The sequence below is a fragment of the Camelus bactrianus genome, chromosome 13, assembly GCF_048773025.1.
Source record: "Camelus bactrianus isolate YW-2024 breed Bactrian camel chromosome 13, ASM4877302v1, whole genome shotgun sequence".
In the NCBI taxonomy this organism is placed as follows: domain Eukaryota; kingdom Metazoa; phylum Chordata; class Mammalia; order Artiodactyla; family Camelidae; genus Camelus; species Camelus bactrianus.
In genome coordinates, this window is record NC_133551.1 from 68,045,968 (window position 1) to 68,071,313 (window position 25,346).

General features: G+C 54.1%; 1 protein-coding gene across 2 annotated transcripts; it reads left to right on the forward strand.

Moving 5' to 3' along the window:
• The first annotated feature begins 1,156 nt into the window (after positions 1-1,156).
• RCC2 (regulator of chromosome condensation 2) lies at positions 1,157-25,200 on the forward strand. 2 transcript variants are annotated; one of them, XM_074377307.1, is made up of 13 exons: positions 1,157-1,345; positions 2,403-2,688; positions 7,916-8,009; positions 10,971-11,114; positions 13,592-13,723; positions 14,040-14,128; positions 15,459-15,573; positions 17,492-17,658; positions 18,724-18,904; positions 19,323-19,428; positions 20,321-20,393; positions 21,962-22,039; positions 22,766-25,200. In XM_074377307.1, exons 2-13 carry the CDS (start codon positions 2,410-2,412, stop codon positions 22,868-22,870), a joined length of 1,563 nt encoding a protein of 520 aa, XP_074233408.1. In that variant the 5' UTR covers positions 1,157-1,345; positions 2,403-2,409; the 3' UTR covers positions 22,871-25,200. The 2 variants fall into 2 exon arrangements, with proteins under 2 accessions (XP_074233408.1, XP_074233409.1); XM_074377308.1 differs by having other exon boundaries at positions 1,213-1,235.
• Positions 25,201-25,346: the final 146 nt, after the last annotated feature.

The following is a 25,346-nucleotide window of genomic DNA, read 5'->3' on the forward strand; positions in this document are numbered from 1 at the left end:
AGATTAACAGGAAAAAGCATACACATTTATTTGAACAGAACTTTTACATGACACAGGAGACTGTATAAGGGGTCCAAGTCCCAAAGAAACAGATCTGTGGATTTTTCTGCTAGGTGTGATGAAGAGTGGGCAGTCCGGGGGACGCAGGAGAGGTTAAGGAGTTTGAGGTAAAGTATAGCAGAGTGTGGGAAACTCTGCAAGGCTTGTCTATTAGGATTCTTCTTGGTGTCCCCTGTCTTCAGAGATAAGAATGTTCCTGTCCTCCTGGAATGGGGACGGCACCGATCACCTGAGGGTTTTATGACGGGCTTTGGGGAAGGGGAGGAGAGGGGCGGTCAGAGCGACCTTCCTGCTTCTATCTTTTTCTCAAAACTCAACTTAAAATATTCAGTATGCCAAGATGGCACAATTTGGGGTGGGGTGTCTTGAACCTCATCACATACCGCACTGGCAATTACTTGTTTAATTACCTATCTTTCCCGTTAGCCTGTCATTCCACTAGGGCAGAAATCTTGTCCTCTGGCTTTATATCCCCAGCACCTAGCACTGTGCGTCTTGCATGTATTGGGGACTCAGCAAATATTTGTCAAAAGTGAAAATTTTCCATCAAAACTAGCTTCTAGGACATCCTTGGCTTCCAAATCAATTACTTACGTAGCAAACCTTTATGTATGGAACTCTACTATGTAACAGCACCTTGCTACATACTGGGACACATCCATAGGCAAATAAAATACAGCTCTCTGCAGAGGAGAAAATTATTCAAATTGTATTCATCTTTCATTTCCAATCACTCAATTAGGGCAAGTCCCTTGTTGGCAGATTTGTGAGCAAAGTGACTATTTTCCAGCGAGTGTCCTCAGGTGACCTGTCTAGACATGCCCGGGAAAAACAATCTAACACTCCCCTAACCCCCCAAAAAATCTCTGACGCGCAGGACGCTCTGCGTAAAAGGCCCAAGGTTCGTTGCGCCGCCTGCGAAACGCGCAGGACCGGGGAGTGAAGTCTGGCGGCGTGGCGCCCGGCGCAGGCTCCGGTGGGCCGGGCTGCCCCGCGGGCGCGGGCGGGGGGCCGGGCCGCCGCGGGGTCCGCCGGCCGGCAGGGGGCGCAAGCGCCCCGGGCCCCGCGCCGCCCGCCCCGCCGCGCGCTCGCTTGCCGCCCGGCCGCACATGTGTTTCTGTTTTGTGTTGTAGCATTTGTTCTGGAAGCTCGTATTTACATTTTAAGTGTATCTGGTGAGTGGGCTGGAGCCCTCGTCTGGGCTGGGGAGAAAAAAAAAGCCCTCGTTTCGTCATTTAGTCGCTTCTCTTCCTTTTTCTCTCCGATTTCTCATCACTCCAAGCAGGTAGGGGCTGAAAATGAAATCGATAATGATCAGTTTGCGGGGTCTGGGAAAGTTTTTTTTTTTTTTCTTTCTTTTTTTTTGAGAAAAGGTAAAAAAAAAACCTGTGGAAGGGGGGTTGGGGGAATTGAATGAATAAAAAGGGGAAGGAAGGCGGATCCACGTGGTTTAATCGGAGACAGACAGAGATCCCATTGTTCAAAATTAATAATAAAAAAAAAAAGCAGACGGGGCGAAGGCGCAGGGACGCTGGGGGAAAGTAGCGGCGGAGCGGGGCACTTTGCAGCTGGGATCAGAGGGATCGGCTGAGCCACACGCTCCGGGAGGGGCCGGGAGAGAGTTGGGCACCATTAAAGTTTTTATTTTTCGTGTCTGTGCGAGCAGGTGTTTGGGTTTGGGGGCCAGCTTTATTCGAGCCACCCCCTCATTTCCCGCCGGGGACAGCCCACCCTCAGGGATTCGGCTAATTAGAGACCGAGGCCAGAACCCCCAGGCTAAAGCAGAATTGGGGGCTCAGGCTGCGGGGGGGTTAGGTGGGGAGAATTGCCTTTGAGTGGGCTTGGGTAAAGAGACGCGGAGACAAAAGCAGCAGGTGGGGCAGCTGGGGAGGGGGGAATTCCTTCACCAACCAAGGTGCTAAAGGGGGACCTTCGAAGTGTCCCGAAGCCTTCTCTAATGAAAACCTAGGGGATCAGGGACTCTTTTCCTCTCTTTACTTCTTTGGGGACCAGGCTGCAATTGTGATGCGATGTAGGCAAACCTAACTTAAGGATGGGCCAGGGGAGTGGGGGGGGGGTCCTCCATTTTTTTTTTTTTTTTCTTTCTCTGAGCGAACTGCAGTCGGGCACCTGGGCTCCCGTGCGGGATTCCCCGGGGGAGGCGCGCCGGGGTCCGGGAGGGGCGCGATTTCCTCCCGGCTCGCCCCCTCTCCGCCCACCCCGCGGCCGCCACTTTGGGGAGGGCAGGGGAGGAAGTGGAGGCCGGTGGCTCGGCTGGCTCCCCTCCCCCCGCGCAGTTTATAACCCGTCCATTGTGCGCCGCTGCCCCGTGTCTCCTCCAGCGCGACCATGCCCAGGAAGAAGGCGGCGGCGGCTTGGGAGGAGCCGAGCTCGGGCAACGGCACGGCCCGTGCCGGGCCCAGGAAGCGCGGCGGCCCGGCCGGCAGGAAGCGCGAGCGGCCCGAGCGCTGCAGTAGTAGCAGCGGCGGCGGCAGCAGTGGCGACGAGGATGGCCTGGAGCTCGACGGGGCCCCCGGTGGGGGCAAGCGCGCGGCGCGGCCGGCGGCGGCCAAGTCGGGCGGCGCGGCTGTGGTCATCACCGAGCCGGAACACACCAAGGAGCGCGTTGTGAGTGCGGGGCCGGGGCTGGGGGTCGGGGTGCCAGGGCCGCGGCGCGTCACCGCGTGCGTCCTGACTGGGGGCGGCGGGGCCGGCGCAGGCCGCGGGCTGAATCATCGCCGCCGCCGCCGCCGCACAACAAAAGGGCGCGGGGTGGGCGCGGGCCGGGGCCTAGCCGACCCCGTCGCCGCCCGCCCGGGCGGCAGTTGGCCGTTAGGGCGCGCGCCCCGGGCCCCCCACCGGGGGAGGGGCGGCGGGAGCCCACGCCCGCCCGCGCTAGGGGGTCATGGCCCCGCCCCCGGCGCCGCTCGAGCCGACTCCCTCCGCCTCCCCTCCCCCTCCCGCCCCGGGAAGGGAGACTTTTGCAAGTTGTCTCCGGCCGGAGGAAGGGATGCGCGCGCTGGGTGCGGGGCAAGACGCCGCGTGCCCTCGGTCGCCTCCGGCCCCCTGCGGCCACCGGTCGGCCCGGGCGCCGCGGGGGAGGGGGCCGCCGGCGCGCTGCGGGGAGCGGCAGTTCGCGCCGGGGCTTTGAGGTTCCCGCCGCCTCGGCTCCGGCGCTCCGGGGGGGCGGGGCCTGGCGGCCGCCGCGCATGCCCCATGCGGCCCTGCGCCGTCTCGCGCCGCCGGGGAGGCGGGGGTGGCGGGCGCCGGGGCAGGGTGCGAGGGCGCATGCTCTGGAGAGCCCTCCCCCTGGAGGTCTGGAAGGCCCCCCCCTTCACCCCCCTCGGGGCTGAGAGGTGTTTGGGCTTTGTTCACCGTTTGTGGTCCGAGGACGCGGGCGCTCCGCGTGGGCTCTATACAGCCCCCCAAGGAAAGAAGCATCTCCCTTGGTATGAATGGGCTTCAATTTGCTTATTAGAGTCGGGCCTTCAGATCTTAGTTAAGATCGTGACCAACTCATGTGCCTGCAAAACCCTGCGGAGCCAGAGTGGGCTCAGCGATCCTAAAAACCCACAAGTTTACTGTGGGACTTGTGTTTAGGGAGAGGGTCAAAGCTTTCACCAGATGCTCATATAACCCCAAAGGAGTGAGGACTTTTGCTTAGGGTCTGGAGTCTGACGATCTGGAAAGATCCTTCTCTTAGCCGGTACAAGAGTGCTGTTTCCTGCAGGCAATGTTTAAATGGTTAAAAATATTGCATTTCTAGGTCCACTTTATAGATGACAAAACTGGGGCAGAGAGTTTTAAGGGCCTAACCCAAAATCATATGGAGCTAGAATTCCACGGGGCTGTTTTTTTCTGATGTCATCCTCAACACCTCTGCAATTGTTCATGTTTTATAACTGCCCTCTCAGATTGTGCAGGAGAGTGACGTGAAGGAGAACTGGTATCACTGAAATGTCTTACCTGGGGTTGGGGACGAGGCCAGTGCCAGGGAAATGACCACAATACTGAGAAAACGGAGTGCAGGAACTGTTTTCCCTTAGCACGTATAGTCTTCTGTGCGATACTCCAGACATTTGTCCTTAATTGGGTGTGTTAGGAGAGAAAGGAAGAGAAAGGCCGTCTGGGCTCTGCCTCTGCTCTGCTGTGTCTTGAGCATTTCCAGTCAACCTTTTAGAATGGTGGGTTTTGTTGTCAGGAAGTGAATGTCTTACCTCGTGCCAAGATTAACCCAAAAAGGCAGCATGAAGAGAGTGTGCAGTGGACTGGCCAGCACACCATCCTAGGCTCAGGCCTGCAGGAGACAGAGGGTTCAACAATTGATGCTCCTCTGTGCCTCATGGAAAGTGCACACACCAAGTTCTAAGTTCTTTTTAGCATCTGTTGGTCCTGGGTCAAGGTCAGGCCCACACTGGCCCATTGCCTCGCCAGTGCCTTGCCCTAGGTGGGCATTGCCCCCTGGCCTCGGGTGTGTCCCTGGCCTCAGGTTCCTGGACTCTAAGGGAAGCACCTGGTAAGCAGTCTTGGGGGTCCTGTCTGCTGCTGCAGACAGACAGCAGTCCCCAGCTTGTTTCAGAATTTTGCTTGTTTCAGAATTTTGCAAGCCTTGCCGCTGTTCAGAGCCGTTGGAGGGAGGTGTGTGTGAGAGCAGCTGCCAGGAGTTGTCTGAAGCGTGTTGCCTTCAGTTAACACAAAGCTGCAGATGGTGAGCTTGTGAAAGATGAGCCCCAGATACTTGTGTGGTTGAGGGACAAAGTTGCCTTGAGGATGAGATGTGTATTTTTATAAAACATTCTTAGCATTTCAGTCTCCGGAAGTGCTCTCTCCAGTGACCTCAGGTTTCTGTGTAGTTGTATCAGATGAGTGTTTTCCGATTGTCGAGGGTTTGCAGCCTGAATTTCCTGTGAACTTCATAACCCTGTAGATAAAACAAGCAGCCTTGGCTGAATCCTAGAAGACAGGTGAGTGTCCCAGCCTGTCCTGGTCTTCATAGTTCTTCCAGTGTCGGGTTGCCCAGGTTTTGTGGAACCCTGAGACAACTCTGTCTGGTCTGAGAGGAGCAAATAAATACAGCTGAACGCTGAGCTTGAAGCCTGTTGTAGCTGATAGCCCGCTAGGGAATTGCTGTTGCTGGCATTTCTGAGCAATCTTCCCCCTGCCGAGAGCAGCAGCCTCCTAAATGGATGTATGTTAAAGGTTGACTCCTGGACTCATAAACATGCTCCTTGCACTTGAGCAATAATTCAAAAATCGCTTTGGACCAGAAACTCCATTTTGTTGATTGAAGAAGCTCAGTGCATGTTTCTGCCGTTCATCTCGGCCAGCTTCTGGGCCTGGGCTGTTGGAGGCCGCAGGGTGAGGTGAAATTCACACGTCCTGGTGGGAGACCTTTTTCAGCTTTTCTGCCGCATGGCCTTTAGACAAAGGCAGTATGGTTGCTGATTTCATCCCCCCAAAAAAGATCTCTTGGCCCATTAGCGAAGGCCATGTCACCCCTGGAGGGTCCCATAACCTCTGACTCTGACAGCCCTGGCAGCCATCCCTGGAGTCCTCTGGATGGAGCCCCCATGCATCTGGGATCTCTCACCTGTGAATGGGTTCAGCTCTGTGATGAAGAGCGGTATGGGCTGTGATTTTAAGAGATGTTAGGACTTCTAGTCCTTATTTAAATTTTTTATTTCATGTAAGTGGAAGGGAGAATTAAACTATAAAGAAATAAAGGTAAGTCGCCTACAGCAAAGACTTACGGAGGTAATAGCACCTCACATGAGGAAGCGAGGCCCATGACGTAAAAGCCCGAATAAGGGATGCTTACTGCCCTTCCCGGGACTCAGACCTCTGTCACTGGAGTAGACACAGCGACCAGTTTGCCAGGATTTCCCACAAACACCTCGCATCAGGCAGCTTGGGATTTTGTATCAATGCTCAGCTGGCTCGATGGGCCGCAGGCCCTTGCCCACTTGTACAGGTGCTGTTGGCATCTCCAGGTAACAGAGGAAAGCTCGCTCGCGCCCAGGGTGAGGGCAGCAGGTTCTGGCAGGCTGGTGGAGCTGCAGGTCCCGCAGGGGCCAGCAGCGCTGGTGCACTGTTGCTATGTTGAGTACATCTCGGTGGGGGTGGTAACTGTCTGGACGAGGTCCGCACCCAGCTCCATTGAGGCAGGCAGGGGTGGCCTGGCCCGAGGTTGCAGTCCTCCTGGGACCTTCTCCCCACTGTCCTCAGGCCGGGCAGCTCCTCTCACTGTATCCTAGGTCCATCCCGAGTCTCTCATGCTGCACGCGGGCCTGAGCATTAGTGGAGAGCAGGTCGGTAACGTGGGCAAAGACCCAGGGCTGCTTCCTCCCCTGGAACTTGATGGCACCCTCTGAAGCCTTTTGTCTCCTGCACTAGATGTGTAGAATGTTCCAGCCAGGCCCGCCAGTTAACAAAGAACGGGAGATAACCAGGGGAAACTAGGCTTCCATTCAAGTAATCCGAGTCTGTGGGTGCTGCAGGGTTGGACTGTACCCCAATTGAGGTCATTCTTTGAATAATTGAAGTGTGGCGAAGACATTCTCCAGTCCCGGCTGCTTTGTCGCCCCTTTGCACGCTGACTGCAGGGTGCGTCCTGTAGGAGACTGTTTTCCTCCAGCCACCTACATGGGGGTGAGCCTGACGGAACCTTCCCCCCACCTCCGGGGGGTGGTGCCCGTGACGTTGGGTTTGGGCCACGCAGGTTCCCTAAGAGTTGGAATCCCCCACCACGAGGATGCGTTCCTCTTACACGTACCCGCCCCAGGCTGCTGGAACATCCCGCCAGGGCAGTCACCACGTGGGAGTTAGAATGACTAGATTTGGAGCTGTTTGGTCTTTTTCTCTTGAAGCCTTCCAAGAACGATTCTGGTCACAGAAGGAGAACCCCTTCTTTGCTTTTAATGTCCTGGGACAATGATGATATAAAGGATGAAAGCAGAAGGGGAAGTTAACTGCTTCCCTTGCCTGTGGAACTGAGTGGAGAGTTCAGGGTTGACTCTGAGAGTCGACTTTGAGAAGTGTATTGGGCATCTCAGAAACAGAGAGGAGGGCTGAGAGCATCAGAATGAGTGCCACGCAGAATCGGACAGGAGTCTTTTTAAGTGACACGTACTCCCCTCGACAGTGAGAGCATGTTGCCCTAGTGGCTGAGGGTGGGGACTAAGTGTACTGGCGGGGATGTCCCTCGTTCTGCCTGCTGTCGGTCCCTTGGCTCTTGGGCCAGAGGTGAGGACGAGCTGTCAGATCTGCCCAGCCCCACTCAGGTCTTCCTCCAGTGGAGAACTGAACACGGTGCTTCGATGTTTTCTCCACGGAAGGCCCCCTGGCAGTGTGGGCAGTGCACCGGGAGGGTGGGGAAGTTGGCCCACATGATTGCTGTGCGAAGATGCCACGGGGCCCGAAGGCTGCAGGTCCCTGTGCGGCACTCTGCTTGCGATGGGAAAATGCAGCCTTGGCCCCAGGGACAGCGGTTTTAACACTCACCCCCTGTGTGACATGGCAGCTCTCCTGCAAATACCTGTATGAGGCGGTTTGCAGAGCAGAGGGGAGGAATGTCACGATTGGCTATTTTGTAGTGTTTGCAGGTGTTTTATAAAGAAAAGCCAAAGGATGAAAATGAGCCTGAGCTTAACCAGTGAGCTCCTGGGGCTGGTTGACATCCAAGTGGCTGACAAGGTGGTGATGACAGCGGCCCCTCTGTCCACCGTGCGAACTGCTGGGGGAAAGTGCTAATGATGAATTGTTTTTCTTCTGTTTTCTGCTGTTGTGAGACAGACTTGGGAAGCTGGAAGCAGCGTTGCAAGCTAATTCTTTTTTTCCCCTCTCTCTGTCTCTGTAGAAACTTGAAGGGTCTAAGTGCAAAGGGCAGCTTTTGATTTTTGGGGCAACCAACTGGGACTTGATTGGTCGAAAAGAAGTGCCTAAACAACAAGGTATGAGAAAGTTTCTAAAAATAGAAGATGCTACTTGTATTGAGTGCTTCCTGTGTACTGGGTGTTCAGTGTGATTCTGGTGACCATCCTCCAGGTAGGTATTCTCGTCATGTGCAGAAGGGATCAGAGAGGCCTTGTGACTTGCCCAAGGCCACACAGCCACTCTAGTTTTTGTGGGACGGGATTTGAACCCTGGTCTTGGGCAGGTTTCTCACTTCACAACCCTGCTTTTGAAAAACCATTTCTGTTGAGAAAAATACAAAGTAGCTTCATATAAACACCAGCACCTTTTTTCCGTCTTTCTTTAAAGTCATTTTTGTTAAAATGAAGAGGCTGTTGCTGTGGGATGTCAGAATGTCCTAGATGTCTGTCGCAGGTCAGATGGCAAAGTGTTAGGCAGTTCAGAAGAGTCCGTGTTTCTTTGCAAACTGCCAAATGACTGTGGAAACTGGTTTGACATAGCAAGTAACAGTCTGGAGTCGGCAGCAGAGAAGTCCTGAGAAGTAACTTTTAGTCCCTAGATGCTTTTAGAAAATTGGTGTGGTTCCTCACGAGAATACCAGCCCATCTGAGAGAAGTGAGGCTGGCACTTCGCCATGTTTTATGGCTTCTTGATTTCATTTGGAAAGATTCCCAAAGTACTTTCCAACATTGCCCAGTGAACAAATATTTGCACACTGACACTCCCTAGTGCCTCAGGACGGGCCGTGGAGATCATCTTATTCTGTGAAAACAGTGGGTGGAGTTTCAGCAGCTCTCGGGGTCCAGCCGAGTTGGAAATGGGGTTTGGTCATTGTCTTCCTGTGGTGGAAAGTGCCCAGCCTTCAGGACAAGCTGTCAGGGCCAGAGCCGCCTGACAGCTGGTGTCACCTGGAACCCCTCCCAGGGTGCGATAGCATCAGTCTCCCTGCCAGCCCCTGGGCATGGGTCGTGTTGTTTCTCGAGGCTGCTCTTTGAGTGAGTGGCCCACTTGCAATTAGAGATGCGCGGGCCCAGAGTGGAAAGTGGGTTCCAGTGGGGAGCCAGCGCACAGCAAGTCCGCCTCTGCTGGAGGGAATTCTGCCCTGATGGGGCCCATTTTAAGAGCGCCTTTTTGTCTTCTCCCATTCCTGCCTTTGCTTCCCTGATGTTTCTCCCTCAGAATGAAATTTTATATAATTAAAAATTTTTTTCTAAGTGTTTTTCAATGTTTTTGAGCTCTCTGACCTTGCCAATAGATGTGAAGGGCTGGGAGGGAGAATTTGTTTTCCCTCTGGTGCCAGACCTGAAGGGAAGGGTTTTCCCTCCCACCCAAGCCTTTCCCAGTCCCTCCCATCCTTGCAGTGAGCCTTCCCTCCCGGAACCTGTCCACCCTTGAGTCCGCAGCACTGTGGATCTCCTAAAGTCAGCAGCGCAGTGCCTCCTTCGTTTTCAAGATAGCACAGTGATTCGTGCTCCACCTCTGATTAGGTCCAGGCCCCGGGCATGAATGACCCCCTCCAACTGGCCAAGTTGCCCGGCACTGCTACTGCTGTGCATTTAATTTGACTTGGATCCTTCTGACAGTTCCCTGGGAGGCCAGGGATGCAAGCTGTCTGCATCTTGGGCGTTGACATTCATGGAGCTCATACAGGGGAGATGCTTTGGTAATTCTGACTCTCTACCCACCCTGGGTCACTTAGCCACCCTGGGTCAACTGTGGTGTCCCCTGGTGTCTCCCGGCACTGTGTGTTGTCCACAAACGTGGTACATGTCAACCATGCCATGCACATAGGTGTGAAGGCTGTTGTTTTTAGTTTGCTCTTTCCCAGGAAATTGCTGGGGTTTTTTTTTTTTCAAACTTTTAGTGGTAGAGGAGTGTCTTCAGACGGAGAAGCTCAGGATGTCTTCCCTCCTTTACCCAATCCCTTGTAACTAAATGAGAGGCTGTGCCTGGTGCCCTCTGCTGGTGGGGTACGGGCAGGGAAGAGTTTTACAGATGCTTTCCCACTGAGCCAGGTACTGGATGGAGGAATTAGGACTTTTCAGTCAGTTTCTGCATTTGGATCAATCTAACAATTGATTTGGCAGCAGCTAGCATTTCATACTAGTAACCATGGGCCTAGAAGCATGCTCGTGTTTTCTGTCCTTGAGCCCCAAATTGAGAGCATTAAGCCGAAATTTGGCCATGCCCTGTCCACCGGTAAGGTGAAGAGGGGTTGTGAAGGAGACGGCTGCCCTCCCTGACCCCGCTCCCTCTGTTCCAGGCACATGGAGGCCCTGGACTAGAGGGGGCCACAGCCCTGGCCCTCAGGTTGCTAGTACTAGTAGGACAGTGCTGTGATAGGGTTCCCAGGGCACCAGGGTGCAGAGAGTGACAAATTAAAAGGGAGATGCGGGCAAGGAGGGCTTCCTGGAGGAGGGGGGTGCTTGACCTGAGATGTGAAGAACATGCAAGGGGGCAGAGAAAGGCCTTCCCAGGGGAGCAAATTCATGGGCAAAGCTAGGGGTTATGACCTGGGCAGCATGATGGGACCCCTGAGGAAGATGGGGAGGAGGATCTGCTGGGCCCTCTACAGGAGGCCTGATAGCTGTGGAGGATGGGGACTGTCAGAGTTGGCCCCGAGGGAGCCTTGGGCTGGAGGGCGGGAGGGAGCCGTCGTGAGGGTGAGGAGATCTCTGGCTGTGAGGGGGCAAGGGCGACTCAGGTCCGCTGCCTGCTCTTGTGAGTCAGCCCCTCCCCGGCAGGTCTGCCCAACGGAGAGTGCCCACTTCTTGGTCACAGTCACCTGTGCGTGGCCAGCTCAACAGCAGCTGCCTGTGGGTCTGAGGTCCCCGCGGGTCAGGACCAGAGACGGAGGTGGAGCAGCATCTGTCCAGGAGCCCCCACAGGGATACCTTACACGGGGGTACCTTATACGGGGGTGGGCCCTTTGAGGGTGGCTCTTCACCACCGACCTCGGCTCCGCGAGTGTCTGATGTGCGTCCTTGTTCTCTCTGCAGCTGCTTACCGCAATCTCGGTCAGAATTTGTGGGGGCCCCACAGGTATGGGTGCCTTTCGGGGGTCCGGGTGCGGACAGTGGTTTCGGGGTCATGCGCTGCCCACAGCCTCCTCATCACCACGGAAGGGAAGCTGTGGAGCTGGGGTAAGTACCGAGCAGGGCCCGAGGGTGGAAGGGAGACCCACGCCCACCTTCTGGGGCGGTGCTGCTCCGTTTGCGACCCTCTTCCTGATTCCTAGCTGGCCTGTGCCCCGTGAGTGCATCACCTCCACTTTTCTGCCAGGTTTTGCTCTGTGTGTAGCCCCCTATCTCTCTAAATCCTCTTTAAGTCACCTTTTCCTGAGTGTTCTCAGTGCGCCTGAATCTTCCCGATATCGAGGTCCCTAGAATTGAATTCCTATTTTAAGCCTGCTGTCCCCCCAACACTGCCCTCCCCCCCGCAGCACAGTGTGATGTAGACCTCTGTTCTTGCCACTTTAAATGCCACCGGCTTTTACATCTGCCACGTCGTGACATCAGTCTCTGCCATCCTGTTTCTCTGTCTCTGACTACGTTTCCCCAGACAGTTGAGTTTACTTTATCCAAGGTGAATTGCTTGTCCTTCTGAACTCCCTCGCACTGGACTCCCTGGCCCAGGTGCAGGGGCGGCCCCCCGCCCTCACCTCATCTCTCCCGTTTCTGTGTCCCCTGCCAAGGGCTAACGCCCTGCGCTTGTTTCCTCTTCCATATCATTCGTACAGGTACTGGCGAAGGCTCACGCACCCCCATGCCCTCTGGAAGCTCCTGGACTCTACTTCCAGTGGGGGGTTGGCATTTATCCTCACCCTTTGTTTCTGGTCCCTTGGCCCGCTTTGAGTCCATATGACTGCATTTTTATTTTGGTCTGTTCGAACCATTTTTTGCAATTTCACGAGCTGCTGTACCAAAGTCCAAATATATTAACATCTGTTGTCTTCCCTGCACTCTTGCTAATTTTGTAATTCTGCTGAAAAAAAGCTAACAAGTGTGTCTGGCCCAAATTTAAACTTTATAGTTTCTCAGTGACACGCTGACATTGCCACGATTTTCATTTTCTCCTGGTTGGCACGGAGGTGTGTCCCTCCCCCAAAGCACCCCTCCTTCTTACTGTGCCAGCCCCGAACACAGCCTTCTGTGTCGCAGTTCCGAACTTCAGGTATCTTATTTCTGATCTCTCTACTGAATTTCACTTATGTGGTGCTTCTGAAAACGTCCCCTGTGCTGACCCTGTTGGCAGGGAACTATTCTAAAGGCTGTGCACCTGACCTGACCCAGAGCAAAGATGTCCCAGGAGCAGACTTGCCGCTGCAGGGGGAGGAGCCAGTGGGGATGTCACGAGTCCACTGTGAGTCACTGGAAGGCGTCGGGCCTGGTCCAGTGTCCATCACTCACAGGGTCTCCAGTTGTTGGCCACTCGGGCCTCACATTTGCCGAAAAACTGCTGCTGGTGCTTGTACCCCTTTAAAGTGCCTTTCACAGTGAACTTGGGCAGTTTCCATTAGAAGCTGGTGTCTGCTTGTCCTGCCAGAGCCCTTAATCAAACTGAGGACAGTTTTCCCTTGTAGCTGGAGGCCGTTCACGCCTCATGCCCTCCCAGGACACCTGGGGCTCATCTTTGTGACTCTGCTCACCACCTTTCATGCCTGAGAGGTCAGAGTTCATTGTTGGCAAGGATGTGGAAACATGACCCCCACCCAAATTGCCTGGCTTCCTGGCTCTGTAGAATCTCCAAAAATCTCCCCAAATGTTCAGTTACAAGTATAGTTCAGTAGAGAGGCCTGGGAGAGGCCCATGGAGGTGTTTAATTTTGGAACTGTTGCAGCCTGTGTTGGAAACAAGGTAACTTTTAGGGGTGTCCAGCCTCTTGGCCCTCCCAGCCCTCCATGTCTCCTTTGAACTGAAGGGCTTGGCCTGGGGGTGGGGGGGCTGTGCATTGCAGAGGGCCTGGCAGGGGTTGGCTTCCTGGGGCCTTCCTGCCACCTGAGCCCACGCCAGCACAGCCCAGAGGTGGAGGAGGGCCGGTCGCCAGGGAGGGCTTGTATTCAGGGCAGGTCTGGCCTTTGGCCATCATCGGGGTTCACATGGCTAAGGGTCCTGTGAGTGCTGGGGTGAGATAGAAGGAGAGGAATGAAGGGGTCCCAGGTCGATGCCCAGAGCACTGAGGTAGCCAGCTTCCTGTGAGGCAGGTGTCACTGTCTTAAAATACATCTCGGAGTGAAGCGGATGAGGGAATTGGCGTCTGGCAGGTACCGTGAGAAGCAGGTTGTTTCCTAGGACTCGTCTGCTCGTATGTGACATCCGGGCTGAACCGGGCGTTTCTGCCGTTGCCCTCAGGGTTAGAGGGCTGGGGAGAGTGGGTCCCAGTCACTGCCCCAGAAAAGAGAGTCAGAGCAGGTGAACAGGCGACTTTGGGGACAGCCCCGCCCATCTCACCTGGTCACCCGACCCCACTCGGCAGCCCGGGAAGGCTGGCATTGCCTGCAGAGCCAGCTTGCTTTCTCGGGCTCCTGGCTGCGGGTGCAGAGGACCCGGGATACTCGCCCCTGCAGCTGCTCGGGCTGCCCTCTGTCTCCTTCCCACTTGAACCTGCTCTCAATCCACAGGGCGGAATGAGAAGGGGCAGCTGGGACACGGCGACACCAAGAGAGTTGAAGCCCCCCGACTCATCGAGGGTCTCAGCCACGAGGTGATCGTGTCCGCGGCGTGTGGGCGGAACCACACCTTGGCCTTGACGGGTAAGGAAGGGCTGCTTCCTTCGAAATGGGGTCAGAGACCAAATGGTCCACCTGGGGCAGGCAGTGGAGCACCCCCGTGACTCCTCATCAGAATGATGGCCCCAGGGAGCCCGGGGGTGGCTTCTCCAGGCCTTGAGCCTCACCTGCAGGTCAGCTTTGAGGCACCTGGCCCACCCCCTTCTGGAAAATTGTCTCACTTGCCTTCTTCCTGGCAGAGGAGCTGTTTTTATTATTTTAGAGCCTTTGATTCCAAATCTAGTTCAGAACACTGAGCATTATCTTCCCTTTTGTAATGAACGTCACTCTTTCCTTCTAGAAACGGGCTCCGTATTCGCGTTTGGGGAGAACAAGATGGGGCAGCTGGGCCTCGGCAACCAGACGGACGCTGTTCCCAGCCCCGCGCAGGTACCGCCCTGCTCCGGCGCGAGGACCGGTGCTTCTCTCTGCTTTTGTGTTGGGTTTGCTGGGTGGCGGGAGATCGGGCAGTCCTCCCCATTGTTTGAGTTACTGGTCCCTTGTAAGAGCAGGGTCTTGATGCTTTGAGTGGAGCAGGTTTAATATAGGGTCACAGTTGAAGAACATTCTGAAAAACGGTTTTTCATTCCGACTGAATTTGTTACAGAGGCCTCTTTGAAGCACGCTCCTATTCCAGAGAAAGTGAAATTGTTACATGGGCATGATTTGTCCTTACCTGCAAACACCTTGAGTTTTGATTTTGTAAGAAGTCACCTGCCAGGTGCTTAGAACACAGATGGGGGGGGTGTGGGTGGTCTTATTCCCAAGACGCTTTGAAATAATTGGAGGGGTGGGCTTTATGCCAAAAAAATAAGCTACTAGTATATGGCAGCAGGATGCCAGGGAGTGTCTGATGAGGGCGGGGACTCGGGTTTCTTGATCTTAAAAAGAGACAGTGGCCAAGTGCAGTTGTAGTTGGGAGGGTTTTTGAGGTGTTGCCGTTTTGCCAGTCATTTGCTCTGCGTTGGAACATGACAGTTCCCAGAGTGAGCACGGGCCCGGGACGGAGCCCAGGACTCAGCATCCTGTCTCCAGTCTCAGAATTTCCCTTGATGCCGGTACTTCAGGCCCCGCCCCGCCGTTCCTCCAGTCTGGACTTTCCCAGACTAATAAGTTTGCAATAGCAAGCTTTCTAAGTGCTTCCTCAGATTTGTTTCCAGGTCCCTTGTTAAATTACTCGGGGCCTTTGCTGTCGTCTTCTAACTTCTTACTTTGGACCATTATGTTTCCTACTCACGTTTCAGTGAAGATTAATTAGCAGGCAGCTGTTACAGTGGTACAGGAGAGTGTGAAAACAGTTCCTTTTAGTGGTTGGCAGTAACACTTACAAAAACTTTTCTTTTTAAAGTTGCCTGACATCAGAACTAGTGACTAGAGTGAGATTTGAGTACCAAATGTGCTTGGTTTCTTGTTTCTCGTGCCCTGGCCTCCATGCTGGCCAGTTGAATTCAGTATTCAATGGGCACCAGGATGCGCAGGGCACAGTGCTGGGCGTTTTGAGGGCTATAAAGACCTGGGACATGATTTACCTGTCTTCGAACTTGACTCTGTACTGGGAGGTATTTCTTTACAAACATTCTAAGCCTTTGTCTTCAGCATTGTTGAGTCCATCAAATATCCTTTGTAGCCTAGTAATTGTTTCTCACCAAGCTGTGGAGAGGTTGTCTTTTTATCAATTGAAAAATAAAATGTCTGAAAGTCTACTGTCTTTTCTTTTCAGATAATGTACAACGGCCAGCCAATTACCAAAATGGCCTGTGGGGCTGAATTCAGTATGATAATGGACTGCAAAGGAAACCTCTACTCCTTTGGGTGCCCTGAATATGGTCAGCTGGGTATGGAAGTACATTTTTAAAAGCTCTGTAATCTGTATGTTTAGAACCAGAAGTCGGTGTGGGGCTGCACACACATGATAGAAATGTGGGTAATTGATCGCAGATAATAGCCTTGAGCCATTAAGTGGCTGTCCTGTTACTTAGCGGACCAGCATGGCGTAACTCGCGGGATTGTGGAGTCTTACAATGACTTGCCTTAATGAAAGTCTGGGCTTGAGTCTGACAAAAGAGTTTTTTCTGATTTGGGAATTCATTTTTACATAAAAGGGTTTCAAAGTTTTTTTTTTTTAATCAAACCACCTTCATTCATTTTCATATTTAAAGATTTACCTTTATTGGAAATGTGAAAATTACATGAGAGTAAGGTAGTCCTGGAAACCCTGGCCTGGGCGATTATTTCAAGTAGCACATGAAGACCCAGTATCGTGTAAAAGTAGGATTCCCTTCCCGTTTTTCATCCCTAAACAGAATGTATCCGTCCCAGAACATGCTTGTATTTCATTGAGCAGAAGAGAAAAACTCAGTAAGTGGAAAATGCCTCCCGCTCCTGATTTTACAAGGTCTCCATTTTCTTTTCCCATCTGACACCAAAGTGTTTTTTCCCTTCTGGCATCTTCCCACCTCCCGGCTCCTTCCCGGTGGGAGGTGAGGAGTGGGCGCCCTCTGCTGGCTCCTTCGCTGCAGGCCGCTCCGGATCCTCGGCAGCCCCCGGATCTGGGTTGCCTGGGTCTCCACGTCATTAAAAGCAGGCAGATGGAAGACAGTATAAATAGCACGAGCAGCATCTCGCTGGCCTTTAGACTTTAGGGAACAGTGACTTTGTGAAACTAAATATACCTAAGTCAGAAGTGAATAAGAAAGAACAGCCCCTGTGCACAGTCAGTGTTGGTTGCCAGGGAGTTGCCAGAGACGGTTGGAGAAACCGTTTCCATGGCCACAGGCCCCGGTGCCATCCCCAGCCCCGGGCAAAACACCGGAAGCAAGTTTCTGGTCTACTTCCTGAAGCGTGTGTGGCTCCCCTGCTGCCCGTGGCTGCCCCAGATCTGCGGATGGGCAGCTTGACGTAGCAGGTTGATTTTCCTTCAGGGAAATGAAATGGTCTTGGTGGTGGTGACACTGGCTAACATCTAGTGAGCCGTTACTGTGAGCCAGTCCCCATTTATGCACCTTCTAGCAATCTCATCTGCCTGGTTGATACTCATTTAAAGGTAGTTTGAGAAATTCACTTGATTTATGCCTATAGAATCATTCTTAACTTCCCAGCTAATTTAAAAACCAGTATTCAGTCTCATGGTCCAAACCCGGAGAGATCCCTTTTCAAGTTAGAAGGTGACCTTGGAGATTACCCCTGTCCCCCTGGCACACATGCTTGCCCCCACACTTTCTTTCACACATTTATTGGGTCAGGCAAGGCAGAGAGAAGAATGTGATTTTAACTGTTTTAACAACCACGATTGATATATCAGGTTACTGGTAATTCATAAAAACGCAAGTCTGAGGAAGTGTGTTGAACTTTTGTCCTGTCTCAGTCCACCCTGGGCTCCTCAAGGACCCTGCATGGGGCATAGAGAAGACGACGACCATTCCTTTGGTTCGGCAGCTTCCAACCTTTTTGACTGCAGCCCTCAGTGGGAAATGCGTTCTGTACACAGCCCAGCTGACGTAGAAGCGCATACAAAGAATTTTCACAAAATCCTGTTACAGTGTCCTTGGGTGTTCTTATTCTGTTCTATTTTTTTTTTTTTTAAACAAATAACTGGTTTCAGCCCACAAACTCAATCGATTCCCTGCCCTGCTAACCAGGTTGTGCCTCAGATTGGAGGACGCTACCTTGGTTGATAGGTGTCTCTGTGAGGCCTCAACTGGCCAGGCTGGGCCAGGCGTTCTGCTGACGGCTGCTTCTCTGTGGTCGCTGCAGGACACAACTCGGACGGGAAGTTCATCGCCCGGGCGCAGCGGATAGAATACGACTGCGAGCTGGTGCCCCGGCGAGTGGCCATCTTCATCGAGAAGACAAAGGACGGCCAGATCCTGCCCGTCCCCAATGTGGTGGTCCGGGATGTGGCCTGTGGCGCCAACCACACGGTAAGGCTCAAGGGTTTCTGGCTTTTCCTCTGCTTCCCGGGGCTCACCACAGGGGAGACGTTCAGCTCTGCATGATCAGGAGCTGAGCCGGGCATCCTCAGCACCTGCCCTCCTCCTTGGGCTCGGCACCTGGACTTGTTCATGGGAGTCATCTGCAGACGTAGCTAAAGCACAGACGCTTCGGGCTGGGACCACCGAACGTTCTTCTGCATTTGGCTTCTGTGCTGAGTGTGTCACAGAAGTTGTTCCGAGTCAGCAGACGATAACCCAGACAGGTGTTGAGCAGGTTGTGTCATTAAGACTGTTTACTTAAAAGGTCCATCTGGATAAATGGCAGTGAGATTTTGGTATGTGCATCTTTTTATCTTAGTTGCCTCCCTACGGTTATTTTGCCCCTTAGAGTTGGTTGAAGGAGCAGGGACGGGTCTGGGCTTCAGAGACAGGTCAGTCTCGTGCGTGCGGCCGGCTGGCTGAGTGATCTCAGGCACTAGGAGATTTTAGTCCTTTCACGCCCGAAAACTGCTTCTCTCCTGTACAGTGTAGTCAGGAGAAATAGTTAGATCTTGTTTAGATCTCTGACATCAAATCCTGTTAATGGGTGGTTCATTCACACGGTTCAAACGTGAGATGTCAAGGGTACTTCGGGGGAAAAGAAGATGAGTTTAAAATTGTTGGCATGTAGGCGGGGGTGCCGCCCCAGTGACCAGGTGGAGGGGTGACCGGGACGGGCGGGGCTTCCCCGGCTCCGTCCGCAGTTCAGTCAGGAGTGAATTGGGACGTGCAGGGCCTGGGCTGCTCCTGAGACAGAAGCCTCATGCTTCTGATGAGGGCAAGGCAAAGACTTGTGACTTTGAGCCATAATAACAGGAGTGGAAGGTAGTGTCCCTGGCGGAGAAAGGGCCATGCCCGCTGCTGGGTGCCTCCCCCCACTGGAGGTGGGCGTGGGTCATCTTGGGTGTTTCTGTCCCTGTGTCTTTCCCCACTGCCACAGGCTCTTGGAACAGCAGGGACCCCACTTGTCCCCGCTGGGGGCCGGCCTTGCAGTCTGCATTTTCTCTCCTGCAGCTGGTCCTGGACTCCCAGAAACGTGTCTTCTCCTGGGGCTTCGGTGGCTACGGCCGACTGGGCCACGCTGAGCAGAAGGATGAGATGGTCCCCCGCCTGGTGAAGTTGTTCGACTTCCCTGGGCGCGGGGCGTCCCAGATATATGCTGGCTACACGTGCTCCTTTGCCGTCAGTGAAGTGGGTCAGTGACTCCCCATCCCAGCCTCAGGAGGGAGGTGTCGGGAGCCAAGTTTCAGGTTTCCCTCCCTGGCCACGTGCTCCAGTGGGGTGTCACAGAGTCCTTGTCCTATTCGAGACCGAGAACCTTGATTTCATTGACTTCCTGGTTCTTTGAGCCGAATGCTCCTTGTCACCCGGGCCAAGCGCTGTGTGTGGCGGGCCCCGTTCTCTCTCCTTCCTGAGAGCTTGTTTGGAGGTTCTAGCCGGGGAGTGCAGCTACTCGAATACCCTTGACTGAGAACGGTCCTCCTCTATCGGGGATGGTCATCCTCTTCAGCTGAGCGTGCAGCTTTGGGCTCTTGCCTTCTTGATACTGCTGAGATGAGAATCCAGCCTTCGAGGTGACTGGGCACAGTGGAGAACATGTTTGTCTTTCCCAGGTGGTCTGTTTTTCTGGGGGGCCACCAACACGTCCCGAGAGTCTACCATGTACCCGAAGGCCGTGCAGGACCTCTGCGGCTGGAGAATCCGGAGCCTGGCTTGCGGGTATGTGGCCCTGTCTCCTCGTGAACGGGGTGGGGTGGGATGTCTGTCCCCTCCTGGGCGTATTGGACGCACCTGGGAGGTGCCCTTTCCCTCGTGGGCATCAGGTGCACTGATTGCAGCGTCGGGACGAGGGGAAGGACTGCGCTTGGGAAAGAGGGCTAGGGAGGTACTAGAGCAGGTGACTGGCTTCACTGCCTTCACAGAGAGAGAGTCGCTTTAAAAGTTTCATTCTTTAAAGGCTCAGTGTCCCCTCCTCGTGTTGAAGGTTCAAAATTATATTTGGTCAGGAAATTTTAGTTACCCTGACACGTTGGGAAGAAGAAAGCACCATTGTCAGTGATTTCCAGATTACTTAGAGGACACCTGTTGGGCTGTCCAGCACTTCCTGGTGAGGAGGTTGGTGGCATTCATCACCTGCCCGGATGTGTGGGGACGAGAGTGTAAGTTAGTTGTTAGGTTTGGTGTGGCTTTAATCTGAGATCACTGGCCCCACTCCAGTTACTGTTTGGTGAGTTCTGCCCCCTCTGCAATGAACTGTCACTTCATCCTGATTTGGCCTCTTCTCCTTTTCCCAGTGTGTGTTCACCCCAAAAGTGACACCGCCTCCCTCCCCCCCAGCCCTGGACCCCCACTTGGGTCCTGTGTGGTTCGTGGCGCTAAGCATTTGGGGCCTGCACGGGATAGTGTGTAGGCTGCAGGAGAAGCTGTTGGCCTGTGCTGTGTGTGTGTTGTTCAGAAATGAGACCCCTGTGGAGTTTTTAATGGGACCTGCTTGATTTAGTAGGTCACCTGTGCTCTCGAGCAGGGAGCCCACGGGAAGCATCCAGGGCCGCTGGGTGGGGTGCAGGGTGGGCTGCTGGCCGTGGTGTTGATGGCCTCTGCCTGTTTGCAGGAAGAGCAGCATCATCGTGGCTGCGGACGAGAGCACGATCAGCTGGGGCCCGTCGCCCACCTTTGGGGAGCTGGTAAGCTGGTCCCCGCGTAGGGGAGGCAGGACTCGGTCTGGGCTCTGCACCGCCTTCTGAAAATACAGAGAAGGAAAACGTGTGTGTGTGTCTTTCTCTTGCATTAAGTTCTGCCGTATTCCCTAATGTCTGAGGCACTTCAGCTTTCAAAGAGGATTCTTTGCCCATCAAATAATTGTGCAAGCTCTCTCTGTCCACATTGTATGTGGAAATTGGGAAGTTTCAGGTCCCATTTCCCCTTGCGTTTTGTAAACTGTAATTGTGGAATGACGTCAGTAGGAAAGAGGTGGTTTCTCTTCCCGCTCCCCAGGAGGGTTTCAGTCAACAGGGACAGCATGTCCTTTTAAACCATGTGGCCAGTGGTGACTATGCATCGACTCTTCCTGGTTTCCAGCCTCATAGGTCATTTAGGGACATTTCTTCCCTAATTTTTTCCAGATAAGTTTGTCTATGTTCCCTACTTTTAATCTGTTACTTGAGAGATTAGACCCCGTGGCCCTTGGTTTCCCACACACACTTGGCCTCCCTGTCTGATTCTTAGGTTCTGGGGCGTGGTGAGTCCTTAATTTCTAATTTCTTCATCAAGAAGAACAGGCGGGCCGTGGAGCTCATCCTGATGTCTGCCTGTCCTGGTTATGATTTGATCGTCAGCCTGGCTCTTTGACTTCCTGCTGGGAGCATGGCCTGTTTCCCTTTCCTCTGCTCTCGTGGGTGGGAGCTGATGGGGGGACGGAGGGGAGGGAAGGGCTTGTTGACCCCTCGCACCATCTCCAGGGCTTGGGGGCTGAGTCCTCAGGGCTGCGCACATGCTTTAGCAGATAGTCGGGCCCTTCAGAGGCGGCCCCGTGTGGAACCTTGACAGAGACCCAGAACCTGGCCCAGTTTTTAGGGGCTATTCATAGAGGAGGACAGATGTTCTTGGGGCCTATCAGAAATAGACTCCAAGTATCAATTTTGAGACTAGAGGGGTACGAGGAGGACTTGTGGGGCAGCCACAGCTTGGGGTGAGGAGGTGGTGTGGCACTTGGCTGGTAGTGGGTGAAGCTCACTGGCCACGTGGCCCCACTTTGGGCTGAGGGATCTGCCCGCCTTGAAGTCACCCACCTCCATGTCACAGCGCATGACACCCCCCCAAGCAGCCCTGGACCATCCTTTCAGCCCTTGGTGTCTGGAGTCCACTGATCATGGACTCGGGGTGGGGACGGGGCGGCCAGCACTCTCTGACCTGGTAGCCCCGGGGGGCCGCGGCTGCCGTTTCTTCCTGTGCTCACGATGGTGTCATCTAACCAGTGACTCCCCAGATGGTGCCTCTACCACACAGACCCCTGCAGCTTAGATTTTAGCATCTCACTCTCTGTTGGGTTAGGAAACTGGTCCCGGCCCCGCCCCTGCCCGGCAGCAGTTCTGTGGTGCATTGCTGCCCAGACCTGGCCCTGTGTCTTGAGACCTGGGGGCTCGGCCACAGAGGAGCCCCGGGTCAGCGGGAGGCCCAGACTCGCGGCCGTCCTTCGCTCCTTCCAGGTGGCCAACAGCGACCCAGTTCAGTGTCCCTCTGTTTGCCTCGCCAGGGCTACGGGGATCACAAGCCCAAGTCTTCCACGGCTGCTCAGGAGGTGAAGACGCTGGACGGCATTTTCACAGAGCAGGTGAGGACCCCTGTGCCGGGAGCAGAGAAGGAGGTGGGGTCGATTCACACCTCTTCCTGCTTCTGGCCTTTGCAGCCTGTTTGAGCCTCGTCTGACATCTTGCAGCATCTTTCCTGTGCCCGTGCTAGAGTTTTTTCTGGTGGGTGACTCGGAGAGCATAGAGGTGTGCTGGCCAGACCCAAGGGCTATTTGCTGTGGGGGCACCAGCCACGGTGCACATTTGCTCCTGGCCGAGTGTGTGGCTCAGTCTGCTTTGCCCCTTCGCCCAAGACTCTGCACACCCTTAAGCTGTGGGGCAGATGGTGGGGAGAGGCCCCTTGCTGTCAGTCCAGCAGGCTGCCAGCCCTCTGGCCGAGACACAGATGGGGCTTGTGCCTGCACACGAGGCAGGATCGTGGTCCAGAGATGGAGAAATGGAGCAAGTCCGCGAGTCCCTGCCGGTCTCTGCCAGCACTCAGTGCCCAGGCTCTGCCTGTGGGGGGCCTTCTGCCATCTCGTCTCCCCAAGACGTCCTGGAAGGCAGGCTGGCAGGTCACACTGACACTGGTGGTCTTCACTGAAGGGCTTTCTTAAGCTCTTCTGGACGCTTCCATCTTGACCTCTGTAGTGGCCTTGTGGGCCAGCCCAGCTTCCTGGCGTCCCACTGTCTGCCTTGTGCTTTTTGGCCCCAAACTCCGGGACTAGCTGCAGTGTTCTTGCCCACCCAGCGCTGGTTTATCCCCCCAGGTGGCCATGGGTTACTCACACTCCTTGGTGATAGCGAGAGACGAAAGTGAGACGGAGAAGGAGAAGATCAAGAAACTGCCAGAGTACAACCCCCGGACCCTCTGACTCTCCTGGAGCCTGCAACTCCACACCTCTCGCGGCAGCTGTCATTTCCACGTGCACTGGGACGGGAAGTCGAACGAGGAATTTTAAAAAGCAAAAGTTGACCGAAGGTGCATTTTTGTTAGACTCCCTGAGGTTCCGTTTTATAAGTGATTCAACGTCAACTACCTTTTCTGTATGCTTTCCAAAGTGGTTTTTTTCCCCCTCTTAATGTTTAATTAAAATATTTGCTCAGAGTTGATTTACCATTCCTACAAAAGAGGCAGAAACTTTGAGCAATCTAGATTTTTTTTAAGTTGTTTTTCTTTCCTCCCCCCCCTGCCCCCTCCTAAATATACTTCTCTAAACACCCCCTTTTCCGGTTGTGATTAGCATTGTGATCTGAGTGGGTGCTGCCTGGGAGAGCAGTCTCCACGTACTCAGAAAAAAATGTCCCTTGTGGGAGCCGGCAGCATCCATGCAGAGACGGTCCCTGGTGGTCGATCTCCATCCAGAATTACACCTGCGTGCTTGGAAGCATCTGGGTCACTTCCTTCTTGCTTTTCCTTCTAGACCGGCCGAGGCCGCGTGCGTTCCGCTTCTCCCCTTGGCTGCTTGTAAGCCCCACCGCCTTTTGGCTGCAACATTAATAGAATCCGCCGTTTCCCCCCTGGTGGGGGCTCTCGGATCTGTGTTTAGCCATTTCTATCTACTTTAGCTGTAAAAGAAGTCCAAATGAAAATCAGGTGACCGTGGAACCAGTGAGGACTTGGGGGTGGGCAGATGTGGGGACAATGTATCTGGTTCAAGATCTGGCTTGAAGGCTCCTCTGGTGAGCCGGGGCCGCCTCGCCAGCACTCGCCGTTAGAGATTGATCAGCCAGCAGTGAAAAGTGCATTCTGGAATCCTTGCAAAGAAGGATCAGCCCTTTGTGTACCAGCCCCTGTTGCCTCTGTGCTTCTGTCTGTATTCCGACCCCCTCCCCTAGCCGGATCCTGCTGGAACGGGCGCAGTCTGTTCCTGAGGCTCAGGGTCCCGCTCGGCCAACCCAGCTCTGTAGTCGCGTGCGCTCGGCTGAGGTACCAAATAGCTGGGACGATGGAAGAAACCCCTCATCCCCGCGTGTCAGCGCAGAGGCTGCGACTGCCACCCGCCTCCCCGCCACGTGCCCTCCGCCAGAGCCCGTCAGCGGCGTTGCGCTGCTCTGCGTGAGTTACGAGGTGCCTTGCCCGGAACCCTCCTCTCGCTTGGACCCAAGAGAGGCGACAGCTCTGGCTGGGGCTCTTGGTTTCGAGAGGGTCTGGACTGGTTTGGGTGCTTTAAAATAGATTTTTTAGTTCAGTGGTGCTTACGGGGGAGATGGGGATAGAACTCCAGTGTGAGACTTGGGTGGATGGGAAAGTTAAATAACTGGTCTTTTTTATTTTTTTGCTTTGCTGTTGTTACCACGTGTCATTGTCTTGATGTTAAAATGCCAAAAACGATCTAGTTGTTGTTGCATTTTTCCCTACTCGGCCCCCCTGTCGTTCCTGCCTGGCTCCTGCCTTTGCAGGTTGTGTAACAGTGTCTGTCCTGGCCGGGAAGAGGCTGGCCTGCATCTTTCTAAGATTTAGTCTGACTTCATGCTCGTCTCTACTGTTCTGTGTTAATAGTCCAGGGGAGAAGCTTCTGCAACTTCAGAGCTTCTGCTAAACTAACCTACCTTGTCCAAGTCACCCAAGAACCACCATCCCTGTCTCAAGCTTCCCTGTGTCGAGCCCATCAGTTTCCCCGGACAGGTCTCTTACCCGGAATGGGCTTAGGTGCAAAGCACTCTTTGTGCCTGCCCAGCCTCCCTGCGGGAGCGGTAGCCTGGGTCCTGGCCTTTGCAGGAACTGCCCTTGGCCAAGCGGGACTTTGATCTTCAAGTAGACTCATCTGAAGCCCAGCACCCACCTGCTTTAGGACCCCCTTGTCCTGGGACTGGAGTGGGAAGGGGACGGCCCTTCCGAGTGGAGACTGCCCTGTGCTCTCCCACAATCACTCCTTTGGGCTAAGGCTTTTAAAATAAACTTCCTAATGGGGGGGAAGTCCTTTAGAACAAGGAGTTGTGGGAGACGGTCCTGCACTCCAAGAGGAGGGGAGGCAGTGACCCTGGCCAGGGGTGTGCTTTGCAGTGACCCTCTGGGCACCTGACCTGTCTTCCAGCTCAGGAAGGAGACTGTGGTAGAAGAGGCTTAAAGAGAAGGGGAGAATCCAAGAAGAGGTTGTGATTTGGTCGAAGGTGCCTGGTTTAGTGCTGTAATTGTCTTTTTATATATATATATATTTCTGGGAGTAAACATTTTAAATAAACGACATCATTGTTTACTCTGTTTCGGCTTTTGCACTTCTTTTTCAGCAGAACACAACACAAGTGAACACGGAACTATTTCCTGTGCCCGCTCCCACTCTGGGCCCCAGGGGGAAGCCACACCAGAGTTGGGAGGTGAGTGCAACTCCCAACTCTGTCCCATGAAAT

Excerpts from the sequence above, each read along its gene's own strand:
- RCC2 (XM_074377307.1), top strand. The coding sequence starts at position 2,410 with ATGCCCAGGAAGAAGGCGGCGGCGGCTTGGGAGGAGCCGAGCTCGGGC. Across the intron at positions 18,905-19,322 it reads CTTTGCCGTCAGTGAAGTGG|GTGGTCTGTTTTTCTGGGGG; the intron begins GTCAGTGACTCC and ends TGTCTTTCCCAG. Across the intron at positions 20,394-21,961 it reads CGCCCACCTTTGGGGAGCTG|GGCTACGGGGATCACAAGCC; the intron begins GTAAGCTGGTCC and ends TTGCCTCGCCAG.